This window comes from Lipotes vexillifer, unplaced genomic scaffold (genome assembly GCF_000442215.2).
Source record: "Lipotes vexillifer unplaced genomic scaffold, Lipotes_vexillifer_v1.1 scaffold216, whole genome shotgun sequence".
Taxonomy (NCBI): Eukaryota; Metazoa; Chordata; class Mammalia; order Artiodactyla; family Lipotidae; genus Lipotes; species Lipotes vexillifer.
In genome coordinates, this window is record NW_006779100.1 from 663,802 (window position 1) to 679,930 (window position 16,129).

The 16,129-nt window shown below is 40.8% G+C and overlaps 1 protein-coding gene across 1 annotated transcript in view; it reads right to left on the minus strand.

Moving 5' to 3' along the window:
* The window catches only part of PSMD11 (proteasome 26S subunit, non-ATPase 11), a 29,336-nt gene extending 21,349 nt beyond the window's left edge, over nucleotides 1-7,987 (minus strand). Inside the window, exons 1-2 of the mRNA XM_007452367.1 lie at nucleotides 7,863-7,987; nucleotides 5,402-5,503 (exon numbers count right to left, since the gene is read on the minus strand). Coding sequence (XP_007452429.1) covers nucleotides 5,402-5,503; nucleotides 7,863-7,953 — 193 coding nt within the window. The 5' untranslated portion in view covers nucleotides 7,954-7,987. The remainder of the gene's footprint in view (nucleotides 1-5,401; nucleotides 5,504-7,862) is intronic.
* Nucleotides 7,988-16,129: the final 8,142 nt, after the last annotated feature.

The window sequence follows — 16,129 nt, forward strand, 5'->3', positions numbered from 1 at the left end:
GTTGAGTCCGCCTGCCGATGCAGGGGACACGGGTTCGTGCCCTGGTCCGGGAAGATCCCACATGCCGCAGAGCTGATGGGCCCGTGAGCCATGGCCGCTAAGCCTGCGCGTCCAGAGCCTGTGCTCCGCAACGGGAGAGATCACAGCAGTGAAAAAAAAAAAAAAAAAAAAAAAAAAAAAAAAAAAAAAATGACCCAAGATCATAAAACCAGTAATTATGTCTGGAATCAGTCAAAATGAAACTTAGTAGGAATTTAAAGCATTCTTAGCAGGTAATGGAGTAGCAAAAAAGTTAACAACATTTACCAAATCTGTATTCCATTCCCCACTCAGCCTCTGGATTACTGTGAGGGTCCTGGGAAAAGCTCATGTCTGTCTGCCTCATGAGTACAGCAAAGTACTCACACTCTCAGAAAACAGTTTTCTAGAACACAAAATATGCTATGCCTCTACCACCTTAGACAAAATTACTTCCCCACAGCTACCAAATTTATCAGGTTATAGGAGTTAAATTTTTTTTTTCCTAATTTCCAACCAAGTCTGTCTCAGCAGTTCCCCTTAAACAGAGATTTTTCAATTCCAGGTTCCTTTTTTCCTCCCTTCCTGAAGTAATGCCCAGCTTAGTCTTTTACCAATATAATTTCCATGGCACTCTTCTGAATCAACTTTTCACATAAAAGTTAGGGTGTTTTGTCCCTTAAAGTTATACCATAACCTTTTAAAATTCCTCATTAATCGGCAAAACCTAAGTCTTAAACTATGACAAAAAAGCCATCAACCACAGAGGTTCCCCCCACCCCTTATGTAAGAAAAGAGGGTGGCACAGTAATCTAAGGGAGCACCTTTAGAAACAAACGTGAAAATTAGAGAATATGTCAACTAAACAACTAAGGAAGTTCTTTTGGAATGTAGGTTAAAATTACTTTAGTGCCACTGCCTCCAACTGTAGACTCATCCTCCTGAGAACTCGAATTTAGGGCAAGCAAGCCTCCCCCTCCTGAGAATGCTAATTCAGGGTCTTGAATCCTCATCTGCCTGCGCAGTCACAGGATACATGAGACTGTGTCAGGTATAAAAGGAACTTTATGCAGAGTGGAAAAGTTCATCTTTCCTTTCACTCCCCAGTACTGACCTGTGAATCCCACCGTCTAAGATTTTCTTCCAATTCTGCCACTCCATTCACCCCTGTACTGACTACACACAAGCCTGCTTTCATGCCTCGCTCATGCTGCATTTCCACCTGGAATCCCTCCCCATCACTTCGACCTATGTAGATCTTAGATATCCTTTTAGGTCCAGCTGAAGTCCTAGTGAGTCTTCCATGCCAGTGCCAGGCTACACTGATTTCTCGCCCTCAAATTACTTTTGCATTTATGCAAACTTCAATTATGTTATATAATCATAGTTTTTTAAAAGCAGTCTAGTGCAATGTCCCTTCTGAAACAGCATTTCCCACTATGCTTGAACAAATCTAAACACTCCCTAGTGACAGAAATATTCAGAAAGTAGACAATTCCAGTGTTGGTCAAACTAAATTGTTCTTTTCTGAAACATGAGTCTATACCCTCTTTGCACGTGGCTTCAAATATCTGAAGGTAACTATCACTCATATCTCCCTAACTTTCCCTTTCTCCAAGCTAAACAGCTTTAACTATTTCAACTGTTCCTCCAATGTCCTGGTTTCTAGATTCCTTGTCACCTTAGTTGCCCTCCTCTGAATTAACTCTAGTTTGCAAATGTACCACTTGTGGTCCCCAGAACTGAATCAACGTTCCATGTAGGGTCAGACCAGTAGTCATAGCTTAATTCTCCTGATTGGACTGCCACATGTAACACAAGAAGCATGTTTTGCTTTTGCTAACAGCACTTTGTTCAGACTGAGTCCATAAGGTCTTTTTGCATAGAGAGGTAATTCCCCCACGTTCTTCTGTTTTGATAAAATAGTTTAAGTATATAACTTTATACTTTCCACACTGAATTTAATCTTGCTGGCTTTGACAATAACTCTGAATCTTAATTCTGTTCTCTACTGTACTGAATCATCTACAAAAATAAGCACACCTTCTGATACGGCTTTAGCTCTACTGCCAGATACTGACCAGAAGAACTATGACATGATGCTAGAGACTTCCCTCCAGGTCGACAAATGATCCATTTGTCATGGCAAATGTTCAAAGACCCTGCTTACATCAGATATGTTGTCTATATCATTCTTCCTATCCCAGGGGTTGGCAAACTTTTTCTGTGAAGGACCAGACAGTAAATATTTTTGGCTTTGTGGGCTATATGGTCTCAGCGGCAGGTACTCAACTCAGCCAGTGTAGTACAGAAGCAGTCATGGGCAGTATGTAAACAAATGGGTATGGCTATGTTCCAACAAAACTTTATTTACAAAGACAGCTGGCGAGCCGTTGCCTGTGGACCCTGCAAATCTGCTGTCTGATAAGGCTAACAAAAGAGAACCATGGTGAGTTTGGAATAATCTTTTCTTAATAAACTCTGCTTTATGTGCTTAAAACCTACTTATCAAATAATCTGTCCTGGAACTTTACTGATGATTACCAGTTTACAGTGTCTAGAATTTATTCTTTTTATTATCTTTTTGAAAAGTGGAATAATGTTCTGCCCATCCTCAGTTTCCTTATACCTCTCCACCCTCCATGATTTTTCTCAGAATAATAGTGGCTCTATAAATAAATCTGCTACAACTATTCTTCTGATATTAAAGGACAGAAGTTGTCAGAACCTAGAAACTTGAACTTATTTAAAAAAGACGACCTGCTCTCTCTTCTCTCACCTACCTTAGCTTTAATTCTCTCTTTCTGATGTTATTTCTATCTTTTTCTTTTTGAAAATCATTTTCCATCTGGAAAAGGCAGAAGTGAAACATGAGCTAAGGAGTCTGCCCTTCTCTCTAGCACTTGCTAGCATTACAGTATCTTCTCCAAGTTATTCTTCTAACAGAAAAACAAATGACCTCTTAGTTGCCAAAGACTCAGTTCATTTTTCATTTTAGTCTATTACTGTTTCTTAGTCGTTCTTGGTTATATTCCGTTTCTTTACATTTTCACACTGATTTTTTTTTAATTCTTGTAGAATCATATTGAGTTCTTCCTTCTATTCTTACTGAAATTATTTGCAACTGTGTGACCAGAACTTCCTTTTCAGAACCTCACAGAACTCAACACACTCCTTTTAAGAGTCTCAGGCTATGAAATCTGCAGATCCTGAGCCTAAGCATGTCTGATGACGAACACCACTACTTTCAATCACTATTCTGCATCAGACACTGTCTTATTCACTAATTCCCAAGTGACTGATGTCCATCAGAGACCCTACCTTAAACTTTTTGAGTAGAGTACTTAGCACAGTGCTAGCCCTGTATTAAATGCATAACAAAACAAAATTGGAAATCAATGGAACAGAAATATTTTCTGTGTTCTGTGTTCTCAGGGAACCCAAAAATCAAAGGAAACAAGACAAACTGATCAATTATTAATAGCAAAGATAGGTAAATGAATGTAGGCCCCGAAACTTCCTTACTATACTTGTCAAAGTCTTTCTTAGAAAACAATTATAAGTAACCTGGAAATGTTTTTTAAAGTTCTTATGATTCACCTGTTAAATTCCAATAAGTTTCCCTGTACACTTCTAAACTTCTCAGGTAGGTCACAGGGAGGGGAGGGCAAGGAATAAGGAGAGAGTAAAGCATGAAATAGTAACTTCAAGCAAAGCAGTAACATTTTTGGACAAATTTTCTGAAACACTGACTATACTACATGCTGTTTTTAATTATCCATTCTACTTGAGAAAAACAGACATTTGGATCATTCAAAAACAGAAAAATCATTTCAGGGAATTCCCTGGCAGTCCAGTGGTTAGGACTCCGGGCTCTCACTGCCAAGGGCCCAGGTTCAATCCCTGTTCAGGAAACTAAGATCTCAAGAGCCACACAGCGCGGCCAAAAAAAAAAAAAAAAAAAAAAAAAATCATTTCACCTGGTTTTCTAATTCTTTCAGGAAAATTACCTTATTAATTATATTTCATGTGGACTAATGATCAAAAGTGTTTTGCAACCCCAAGCTCACATTAACTGACAGGCAAAAGAATCCATAAACATGTTAAATAGGAGAGAAGTCAGCCTAAAATGAAAAAACCACCACCTACCACTGATAACTCATAAGTGGATAACTATGGAAAGCAAATACTTCAAGGTCATGAGCTCTGAAATAGGACTACATGGATTCAAATTCTGAGTCTCCCATACTAGCTGAGTGCCCTTAAATAAGATATTTAACTTTTCTGTGCTCAGTTTCCTCAGGTATAAAATAGGTAATAGTATATACCTTACCAAGTTGTTTCGAGGATTCAATAAGCTAAATCCTGTTTGGGCTTAAAACAATAACTAGTTCGTAATAAGCACTCAAAAATGGATTTTCTCATTATAGATATTTTTAATGATATTTTACATAAGGTACAAGATCCATATAAACACATCCTCCCAATTTCATACAACTTTATTCAACTTTCTATTGACTGAGCCTAATAATTAATGAGTTATCATCCTTAATTGGAAAAGATCTTTGTTTCCAAGTTCAAGAAATTTTGCTAACTTACAGGTATCATCCTTTTGGACAACAACATAATTTGGGGGAAAGTAATTCACGAGATCAACCATGTTTAATCCATTCTAATCAGATAAGCTCTAAATTCACTTTAAAGTTGATCACCCATTTTAAGTTTAAGCAGGCTACTCTCTAAATACTACTATCACTTTACTGGTCAAAAGCCCTTCCTTGTCAACAAGACTCTCTCCTTCTAAGGACACACCCATCATCAGAATAACATCTCGAGCTTGCAAAGTCAATGGTTCAATTACAACTAGAATGTCTGGGCAACAACAGGCACAAAGCCCTAGGTACCAGTGGAGAAATCCTGGGACGGTTCTCTCCATTTAATGTCTTACTCATTGTGTATCAGACAGCAAAGCCACTTCCTTGGACACAAAATGCCTAGTCATTTTGAAGTCAGGGGCCTAGAGTCACTATCCACCTTAAATACATCAGAGCAGCTCCATGAAATCACCGAAGGCTGCTACTGCCCACATGTAAGGGAATGCAGTGAAAATCCAAACGAGAAACAAATCACAGGTCACTATATTCCAAAAGAAACAGGATTTTTTTCCCTCATCTGCAGAACAAAAGTCTTCAAAGAAAGAAGTGAGTGTAAAGGTCTCTTAACTTCCTGATAGAAAACTAAAGCTCAACAAGTTGGCAATAAAATTGAATTACACTACCAATAAACTGTATGGATGCATTCCTATGTTCCCTCACTCCAACCAAAAAAAAAACTTTCACGCAGCATTTCAGGTAAAAGAAGGCAATCCACTTGTAGCACTTACCTGCAGCTTGTCCAGTCTTCGCCAGGAGAGACCCCAGTTCCAGGATGCTCTGCTCTTTGACCTGCACTGCCTCCTCATCATTCTCCTGAATGTCACGCTTCACTGGGAGAGGAAAATGCGAGCTCTCTTAAAATTCTGACAAAAAATGAAAACTAAGGGAAATTTCGCCCTCACAAGACCAACTACAAACTCAAACAGTTAGCAAAAGACAAATTCTAGAGAGCTTTAAAAAAAAAAACTCTAAACAAGAAAAAGTAAAGTGATCATGCAGCACATGTCCCATGTATATCATAAGAATAGATTCCTCTCTTTTGATTTTAAATGTGCATTTTCATTCTACCGATTAGAATTTCCCTTACCCACATACATTGAGATTTCTGTTGCTGTCACTTGCTTAATGCAAAATTCAAACAACTTCTTCCAGCTGTGGTGGTAAGCCCCATGCCAGGAACTATGTTATGTGAAAATATTAAACATGCCTGTCTGTGCATTTACCTGCCACAAACTAAAATCAAATGACCAAGTTACTGATAACTATAAAGTCAAAAGTCTTTCAATAAACTTTAGGCCTGTGGAGAGCCTCAGCTGATGGGTGTGTCAGGGATAAATAATTCTACAAAGCCATTCAGGAAACATAACCCTGTCAAAGCTCCAGTGTGATCCTTAGGAGGGAATGCTACTTTAAGGGATTCAGGACCTGTTAAAATAACTTTGTGCTATGTGTCCCACTTGCAACTGTTAATAACTATTCTACCACTCAAACACTGGACAGCCTCTTCAAGTTTGTAGTGATAATTTTAGCAATCATCACTAGTTATCACTTCTCTCACAAAGCATCATGACTTGACAAAAACCAAGATTTTGATACTCCATGATGGAGTCCAGAAAAAGTAAGGCTGTCAACCATCATGACTCAAGCTTGTTCTAACAGGAAAGCTTTCAAGGGAACTCTCTCCTAATATAGTGGGCAAGCAAGAAATACTCTAATTATAATGTTTACCATAATTCGCACTTTATAAAAGACAACGTATTAGGCAATAGGCACAAAAAATAAAATAAAATCCATGCTTCTCACATTAGTTCTAAATATTAGTGTGTATTCACAGGAAGAAAATACACATTGAAAATGACTCTGGTTCTTAACTATAACTGACTTAAGATCAGAACTTCAGAAGGAAATATCAATATAATCCATTCACTGATGCATCTTAACCCCCACTCCCTCCCTTTTTCTAGTAACCCCAAAGATAAAGACATCAAGATCTTGTCACTGTCCTTCCTCCATGAAAATCGGGAGTACCAAAATTCGACGGACTAATGAGTCGACATAAAAGCCAACAGCCTTGAGTTCCCACATACACGTGCAAACTACTTGTTGATTCAACCCGAATCTTCTCAAGCTACATTAAAAAAGATCACACTACTACATGTGCATTGAAGAGCGAGCCCATGCCCTAACTGAACCCTTGATGGCTGAACATTAAACGCCCTCTCTGTCATCATAAATTTATTTCTGGTCACACCTGAATCCCAGAAGAAAACTGTCGGAAGCGACGGGCTCCGGCTCCCATTTCAGTTTTCCAGCCGTGTGCAAGGTGTAAGGCAATCATACTACAGTGCTAACATGTTTTTCTTTGATTTTCTCCAGCAACGTGCAGCCGGCCGGTTCCAAAGAGTTCCCAGAACTCCGCGGCTGACAACTAACTCCCCGAACTCTCTTCCACCCTCTACGGCAGACTAGGACGATTAGTCACCTCCTCTGGCCGGGCGATCCCACGCCAACACCTAGCTCTTACACCCTACACGGGGGGCAAAGGAACGTCTCGGTCACCTCCCCAAACCAAATACCAATTCGAGGTGTGTGTCCCCTCGGTATTTCAAACCACACTCAGAAAGAGACCCCCTGAAGTGGAGCCTTCCGCGGAGGGGCTGCGAGAAGTAGCAGCTCCCAGCGCCCCGGGGAAGGAAACTCCAAGAGAAGAACGAGCGCTTGCGCTCGCGCTCCCACCCGAGCAGGCTGGGCTGAGAACAACGGCGGGAAATGCCTGTCCAGAGCGGGTTTCGCCAAGGCCCTCAACTCAAGGCGCTCAGCCCAGTTCGCGACCAGCCCACCGGCAGCACCGCTCGCGGTCCCGGGCCAGCCCGCACGGGCCAGAGCGGGAGACAAGGCTGGGTAGTGGTGGGGCCCCGGCTCGGCCCACTCTCCCACAACCGCGCCAAGCCCACCGTGAGTCAGCAGCCGGTGAGTGGACGCCGGGGTTGTCTCGGGGCTTCCCACCGGGGTGGGGACCAGGAAGCCCCAGGGAGCTCCGAGCGGCCTGAGCCCCCGGCCCGGCCCCCCTCACACACACAGTGAGTCAGCAGCACCAGAGCCGGCTAGCCCGGCCCCACTCCGCCGCCGTGGACCGACACAGGCCGAGCTGGGCCGGTGGGGCCGGAGAGGGGGCGCGGCGACCTTTACCGATGGAGTGGAGGATGTCGATGGAGGCCTCCCGGTCGGTGCTGAGTAGAGACTGAGCTCTCTGGAACTCCACCACCGCCGCAGCCGCCATCTTACCGCTCTCACACCGTCCCCGGCCGAGGCCGCCGACGCCGGAAACACACGCCCGGAAGGCCCACCCTCGCGGCTCTCCCCACTCCCCTCATTTGCCCCGCCTCCTCCATTCCCAGAGCACCACGGGAGTTGTAGTCTCTCCGCGGGGCGGGGAAGGAGGGATGTAGGGGTGTGGATGAGAGCTGGGGAGCTTGCCGCCCACCAGCGAGGCTCTCCAGCACCGCCCAGCGGCTACCCACGAGTAAAAGAGGCGGTGTCTAGCAATAGGAGCCCGAGACTAATCCCCACCCACCCTAAAAGAGGCCTCTTAACCCCGACTCCCCTCGCTCGTCCTTGACGGAGTATTTGAGCACCCGGTGGGTATCCAGTGAAAGCTGTTTAGCTTTCTTTGTAGCTTCCACATTCAGCCATTCATTCACGGCAATAAATGATCGTATAAAGTGCTCGCTATGTGGCAGACAAAGAATAGCACCATTCAAATGCGTTCAAGTGTTCGGCAACACGTGGGACGCGCGCGCGCGCACACACACACACACACACACACACACACACACACTTTGCAGGCCACAATCCTACAGAATCCTAGCCACGCTGTGATTAAACGCACTGGTGTTAGAGAAAACTGATGTTAGAAAGTAAAATATCATCTTTGCCCCCATTCACTCAATCCCTCTTGGAGGGTCACATAGAAATCTAACAGCTACTCCAACTCCCCAGATCAATAAAGAAAAAACGGATTTTTCCTTCCAATGTCTCCAGTGCCTTCAACTAAAATCACAGATATCTGAAAAGCTGTTAAGGGAAAAAAAGACATTCTATGTGCCCACTGAGGGTTGAACTTAAAGGAGTACTAAAACGTATACAGGCAGTGCATTATGAGGAAGATCTTCCTGCAGGTGAAGACAATCCAAAAATGCAATATGCTGGGACTTCCCTGGTGGTCCAGTGGTTAGGACAACACCCTTCCAATGCAGGGGGCATGGGTTCAATCCCTGGTTGGGGAACTAAGATACTGCATGCCACATCTCCCAGCCAAAAAAAAAAAAAAAAAAAAATGTGGCCCCCTAAGGAACCCGGTAAAGGGACCCCTGTGCTCCGCAACGGGAGAGGCCACAACAGTGCCCCAATCCCCCAACAAAAAAAAAAAAAAAAAAAAATGTTGTCCCCTAATGGAACCTGTAAAGGGAACCAACTTTGCACTCCTCTGTGTCTGGGTTAGGCAATTTATATGTCTATTTCCTTTTACTTTACCAGCAATGTTCTATGAAGAATATATTATTTACACCCCATTTATAGATGAGGAAACAGGGGGTTTTAAGTGATTTGGTGAAGCTCATATGGTAATTGACAGCACTGAGATCTGAGAGTTAGGGAATGGGTTCCTAGTTCCTGGATGTGTTCAAATGAAAACTGGATAACATCTCATCAAGTTGTAAACAGGATTCATGACATTGATTGGGGAATTGGATAGAATGGCTTCTAAGTGTCTCCTAAAACTGAGCCTTTCTTTGCTCAAAAAAGGCATTCCTCACTTCTCAATTTGGTATGCAATTAATATTGTACCAGAATGTTAATAGGCTGTAAAATTCCAAAGCTGAGACCAACAGGCCATATGTATCCCCACCTTCTAAAGAAGCGTTACCAGCTACATCCCCAAAGAACTTGCTAAAAAGTGACTAGGCCAGTCCTGTAACCTTCATCCACTCCCAGCCTACATCAGGGAGACATAAAAATTTTAAAGGAATTCATTAGAAGAAATCATGGAATAGGACAGAGTGCTTACCTCACTACAAAAAGCGGGTACTACAAAAGACTAGGAGTGTCTGCCAAACCTCTCTCCCAAGCTGGTGAGTCTTGCTGACTGTAGGAAATGTTAAGTTCATCTCTGCGCAACCACCATTGTGAGAGTTGGAGGTGAACCAGGTATGTTTCTCCGGGAGTTTGGGGCCTTCGTGCACACTCATGAAAAGAGGCACCCACTTTTGGACTGCAGAATTCTAAATTAGTGAAGTTGGTTGATACACCCCACAACAGGACAAGGAGAAAGGGCAGCAGTGAGGCAGCCTCCACTACCTGTGTTTGACATGGGCCAAGTGCAAAAGTAGATTACCCAGGACCATCTTAAAAGGACCTACTCAGTAGGGCCATCTGCCAGAGTGAGGAGACCTATCATAAAAGGCTGGAATGATGGACTTCAGGAAGCATTCACTGAATGGGGATTGTGAGGTCCACCAGCGGAGCTGCCAAAGAACCCACAAGTGCTTTCAACAAGAGAGAATCGGCACCTATACTTTCAATCCAGTAACCATCATAGCACTCTGTTTTACTTTCTACCTAGGACATAACACAGTCTGTGATTTTATTATTTCACCTGTTTAAATCTCATCTCCCTCCACAAAGTTTCAGGGACCTCATCAATCTTGTCCAGTTATAGTCCCATCTCCTACAATAGCAGCTTGCACAAAGGGCAACCACTCAATAAATATTTGTTGGGTGATGAGTGCTAGAATCTGTCCTTCCACAATCTTCTGCTGCCCTAAATGTCCATGTCCTACACTATGTGACTATTCACTTGAGCCATTGCTGACTGGATTAGGGTGACTGTGAAAGGGCTGTCACAGATTAACCAGTGACCTAGGGCATATAGGGACTGGCCTGAAATGATTAGCTGGGCCAATACAATTCCTCCCTCGGGAACTGGGGAATTGAGACCCTGAGCCAGTTAGCCAAGGGAATGGAAATCAAAATCTGTCACTTGGAACCAACTAGAGCCAAGTTGGTAGAGAGAAAACTCAGTAGATGAGTGGAGAGAAGCAGGAATATCATGGAAGGAAATCCAAATACCTCCATAGAAGGCCACCTCAGCTCCTAACAACTTTCTACTTTCCAGTTCTTCTCCCATCAGGTCCACCCACACCATATTCCCCATTCTTGAAATACTGTGACATTTCCTTTCCAAATATCTTTCAATCCTTATTATTATGTGAAGAAGAAAGGTCCAGTGAGGTGTCATTATGTTTTTAATGGCTCTCTATTAAAGATATTCCTTCATCTTTCTTTTTAACAAAGTGAGAGGAGGCAACAGTATCTAGATGGAGTTTAGATTTCCTTGTTTTTGTTTTTATGGATACATTCTAGTTATGGCCAATAATACTACTGGTTTTCCATTGAAGGTAGAGACATAAAATTACAACGAAAAACAAAGTGGGTCAATTTAAATAACTTTTTCCATGTGGACATGGGAAAAGTCAGGAATATGTACAATAAGCAAATGACTATTTGGGCTAGAAAACCAAATCCTGATTTTAATATCACTGTGTAGACAGCCATCTACCTTTCCTTATCATTCTTTTTATTCCAGAATCACATCTCTAATTGGAAGACCCAGTTAGTCCTTTAGGTTCCTGCCCTAGATTTATAATCTTTAAAGATGACTTTCAAGTTACTCCTGGCAAAGGCACTACATGCTGTAGAAGAAGAGTACGGAATTTGAAGTCGGACAAACATGGAGCACAAATCTTTACTACCAACTAACTGTCAAATTACTTAAACTCTCTGAGTTTGGTCATCATTAAAATTATTTTAAAAATCCACTTCACTTTATGGTTGCACAACAATGTGAATGTGCTTAATATCACAGAACTGTGCACTTTAAAATGGTTAAAATTGTAAATTTTCTTATGTATGCTTTACCGCAATAAAGAAATCTACTTCACAGAAGTATTTGAAGATTATATTTTCAAAGACAGTGGAACACTTCACCACTATGACTGACACGTATAAGTGCTCATTAAATGGCAACTATTAAAATAATCATCAAGTTGCTGAATAAATTAGCTGTGGCACACACTACTCCCCTTCCTCAGAGAGCCTACTTGGAGGGCTAAGCAAATCTAACTGGTGATTTTTATAGCAATAGAGGGACAAACAACTGTCAGTTCTGTTTCCCATCTTAGACTTCCTCACCCTTTGTCTGGCCTCTTTTCCCTCTCTGTCAAGCTTCTTTCTGTCCCAAGACAACTCCCAAACACACTACAAAGCCCTAGTATCCCCTCATGCTATCTATAGTCCAAAGCTATTTCTTTCCTTTCTATACTTGTTAATTTTTCACTGAGCTTTCTTTGTATCCCATAGTTGAGCAAATAGGGAAATGCTATAATGTACTATCCTGCTAATACGAGAGTATATACTCCTCCTCTTTCTTCTGTGCCTATACTCTGTGCAGCAGACAGGAAGCTAAGGTTAAGAATTCTAAGCTAGTACTGATCCCTCAACTCTACACATTCCCTGCCATTGGAGCTATAGAGAGAGAAAGAGAGAGAGAAAAAAATAACTAAAGAGTACACAAAGTGTGTCATTATTATCTTTTCACCCCTCTTTGGAAATCCTTCTCTCTCACACTGCCGCCTCTCCCCAGACTTCCAATACCTTGCTGTATTTGTGTTTTATTATGGTTCTCCTTCAGTGAAAGTCTATCAGTGATAAACTTTGTCTTTGACTGAAATGTCTTTATTTTACTCTCATTCTTAATTGATCGTTGCAGTGGGTACAAAGTTCCTACACTGACACTTATTTTTACTCAGCATTTCAAAGATATTAAAGATGACTCTTCTCAGTCTAATTGAAGTTCCTTCATAGGTAATCTGTCTTTTCTCTTTGGTTAATTTTAATATCTCTTCTGTCCTAGGCTCGCTACAGGTTCACTACAAAGTATTTACACTCTGATGAAGACTTTCTGAGTCTGAGGATTCATGCCTTACATGAATCCTGGAAATTTCTCAACCATTATCTCTTCACATACTGCCTCCTCTACCTCTCTTCTCTCTGGAAATCTTTTTAGACATAAGTTAGATCTACATTGTCCAACACAGTAGTCACTAGCCACATGTGGCTAGTGAGCACTTGAAATGTGGCTAGTCCAATCTGAGCTGTGGTACAAATGCAAACTATCAATACACACTGGATTTTATTAAAGACAGCATGGAAAAAAAGTAAAGTATCTCATTCACAATTCTTTTTTTTTTTTTGTGGTACGCGGGCCTCTCACTGTTGTGGCCTCTCCCGTTGCGGAGCACAGGCTCTGGACGCGCAGGCTCATCAGCCATGGTTCACGGGCCCAGCTGCCCCACGGCATGTGGGATCTTCCCGGACTGGGGCACGAACCCATGTCCCCTGCATCGGCAGGCGGACTCTCAACCACTGCACCACCAGGGAAGCCCTCACTCACAATTTTTATACTGATTATATGTCAAAATGATATTTCAAATTAATCTCACCCATTTCTTTTTACTTTCTTTAATGTTGGTACTATGAATTTTAAAACTATATATACTTATCTCACATTATATTTCTATTGGACAGTGCTGTTAGACTACCTGCTTCTTTTCACCATATTTCTTATCTATTCCATCTCCTCATCTCTCTGAGCTACATTCTAGGTAATTTGTAGAAATTATTCAGTAGTTCACTGATTATATCATCAGCTGCTTCTAATCTGCTATTTAGTCTATCCACTAAACTTTTAATGAAATTTTAATTTTAATTTTAATGAAATTTGAAATATATATTTCCATTTCTACTAAATTTATTTGGTCCTTTTTCCAAAGTTTTGTATTATTATTCTTTGGGTTCCTTCTTTCATGTTCTTAATCATTTAAACCAGTCTATAATCTGTATCTGATAATTATTTGATGTTCTTGGGGATCTAATCCTACAGGTTGTTGTGTCTGCTGACTCTCCCTCCTGGAGGATTGTCTCCTCATGTGTTTGTAATTTTGGATTGTGAGCTCATCTTCAGCAGGGTTTTATCTTCCTTATTCCTAGGAGACCTGGGTTGGGTTTGCTTCTGCCAAACTGTCCTGATATCACTGTCCCATGACAGTAATTTATGTTAGTTTACAGACTTTGGGGAATTCCTACACTATACAGATAATAACAGACATGAAGAACAAAGGCATCTACCAAAAAGATAACTGATGTCCCTGAGGTAAGGAACCTAACAAATAAAATGGGAAAATCATTCAAAGAAATGTTTTGAAAATTTCTCTTTTACAAATGAAGAAATTAGTTACAGATGGAAATAACAAACCATGTTCCAAGAAGGAAAAACAAAAAAAGACACAGAATGATGACACGGATCTCTATCCCAGTTGAGTTGCTAAACATCAAAGAAGTCTGTGAAAAACCAGACAGGCAAAGCAAGTCGACTAAAAGGGGTGAAGTGGAGTGGGAATCAGTCTTATCTCAGATGTCTCTAAGGCAAGATTCAATGCCAGAAAACAGTGAAATATTGCCACAAATTTGAGAAAGAAAAACGTGGCCCAAGAATATTGTTAAATATAAGAGAGACAGATATTCTCAACCTGAAAAACATAAGGGAATACAGGACAAAGTGCTTTTCTAGGAAAAAAAATATTGACAAAAATCTATGGATTAGGGACTTCCCTGGTGACGCAATGGTTAAGAACCCACCTGCCAATTCAGGGGACACAGGTTCGAGCACTGGTCCGGGAGGATCCCACATGCCGCAGAGCAACTAAGCCCATGCGCCACTACTGAGCTTGTGCTCTAGAGCCCATGAGCGACAACTGCTGAAGCCCGCGCACCTAGAGCCCGTGCTCCGCAACAAGAGAAGCCACCGCAGTGAGAAGCCCGCGCACCACAACAAAGAGTAGCCCCTGCTGGATGCAACTAGAGAAAGCCCATGTGCAGCAACAAAGACCCAACCCAGCCAAATAAATAAATATTTTAAAAAATTAGTGGTTTAAAAAAAAATTCTATGGATTAAAACAATGAACTCAATAATGGGAAGGCACTGCTGACAGTAAGCAGTGATTCCATTTAAATATAGAACTAAGACTGAACAGGACAAAAAGTAAATGTCATAAACCTTGACAAATAATAACATCAAAAACGGGTGGGGAGAGAAGACAGAAAGTTTATCAGTATTAACTTCAATTTCTTCCTCTATCCATAGTAAGATGTTAAGTATCCAAAAATAAAACATGTGGTAGAATATACAATGATTTCAATTATTTAATGTTTTTAATGTCCTTTTTCATAACTTTGAAGTGTCTGGGAAATAACAGCCCTTCCAATGAAGAAATATTTACTGAAGTTCAACCATTTCTTGAATTTTACTTTCTTTTTGCTGCTGTTGTTAATTTCTGAGGAAAAAAGTAGGTAGAGAAAAGTAGTAGGAATTATAAAACAAACTCTTACATTCCTACCACTCAGAATTAATAATAAAAATGTGTCAAACGTGATGCATTGTTTTAGGGAATAAAATATTCAAGAGAGATAGCTAATGTCCCTTTTAAGCTCCATTCTTAGGCCCATCTCTCCTATGCAGAGCAAAAACTTTTCCATTCAGTTTACGTAGATAGATAAACAGACAGATAGGTATCAGTAACTGATATATAGTACTGCCTTGTGCGAACAATCATTTTTTATTTATATAATGGTAGCATATCAAACATTATTCTGCATCTTGCTTTTTTCATTCATTGTTCAATGAGCTGCATATAAGAGCTAGTTTACTCCTATTAACAGCATAAATTCCACTGTGTGACTATTCCACATTTATTCATGCATTCCACTATTAATGAACACTTAAGACTGTTACCCTTGGATTTATTTTTTGCTGTTACAAACAATGCTCCCATGAACATCCTTGCACAAGTGTGAAAGTTTCTCAGTATACCTAGAAGTGTAATCATTGGATTATAAAAATAGGTACATTTTCAATTTTATTAGATACTGCCAAATTGCTCTTCCAAATGACCATGTGTCAATACATCCAACCCTCAAAAAAAGAGAAAAAAAATTTTTTTAAGAAAAAAAAAAAAAATACACCCAACCCTTTCTCAATTGGTGTGACAGAATACCATTTTCCCCATATCTTCAACAGTACTTGATATTTTGGGCCATCTAAGTGAAATAGTATCTTGTTGTTTTGTATTTGCCTAATATGAATAGGGTTGAGATTATTTGCATGGCAGATGGAGTCTTCCTTTTAAAAACTGAAATTTCCTCTTAAAAAAATTTTCCTCTATATATAACACTTTGGTATTAAATTGTTACTCTAGATGACTTTTGGCTACTATTTGCCTGCTGTATCTTTTTCTATTTAATATTTAGGTTTTTTATGTTGTTTTACATGTGTCTCCTGTAAC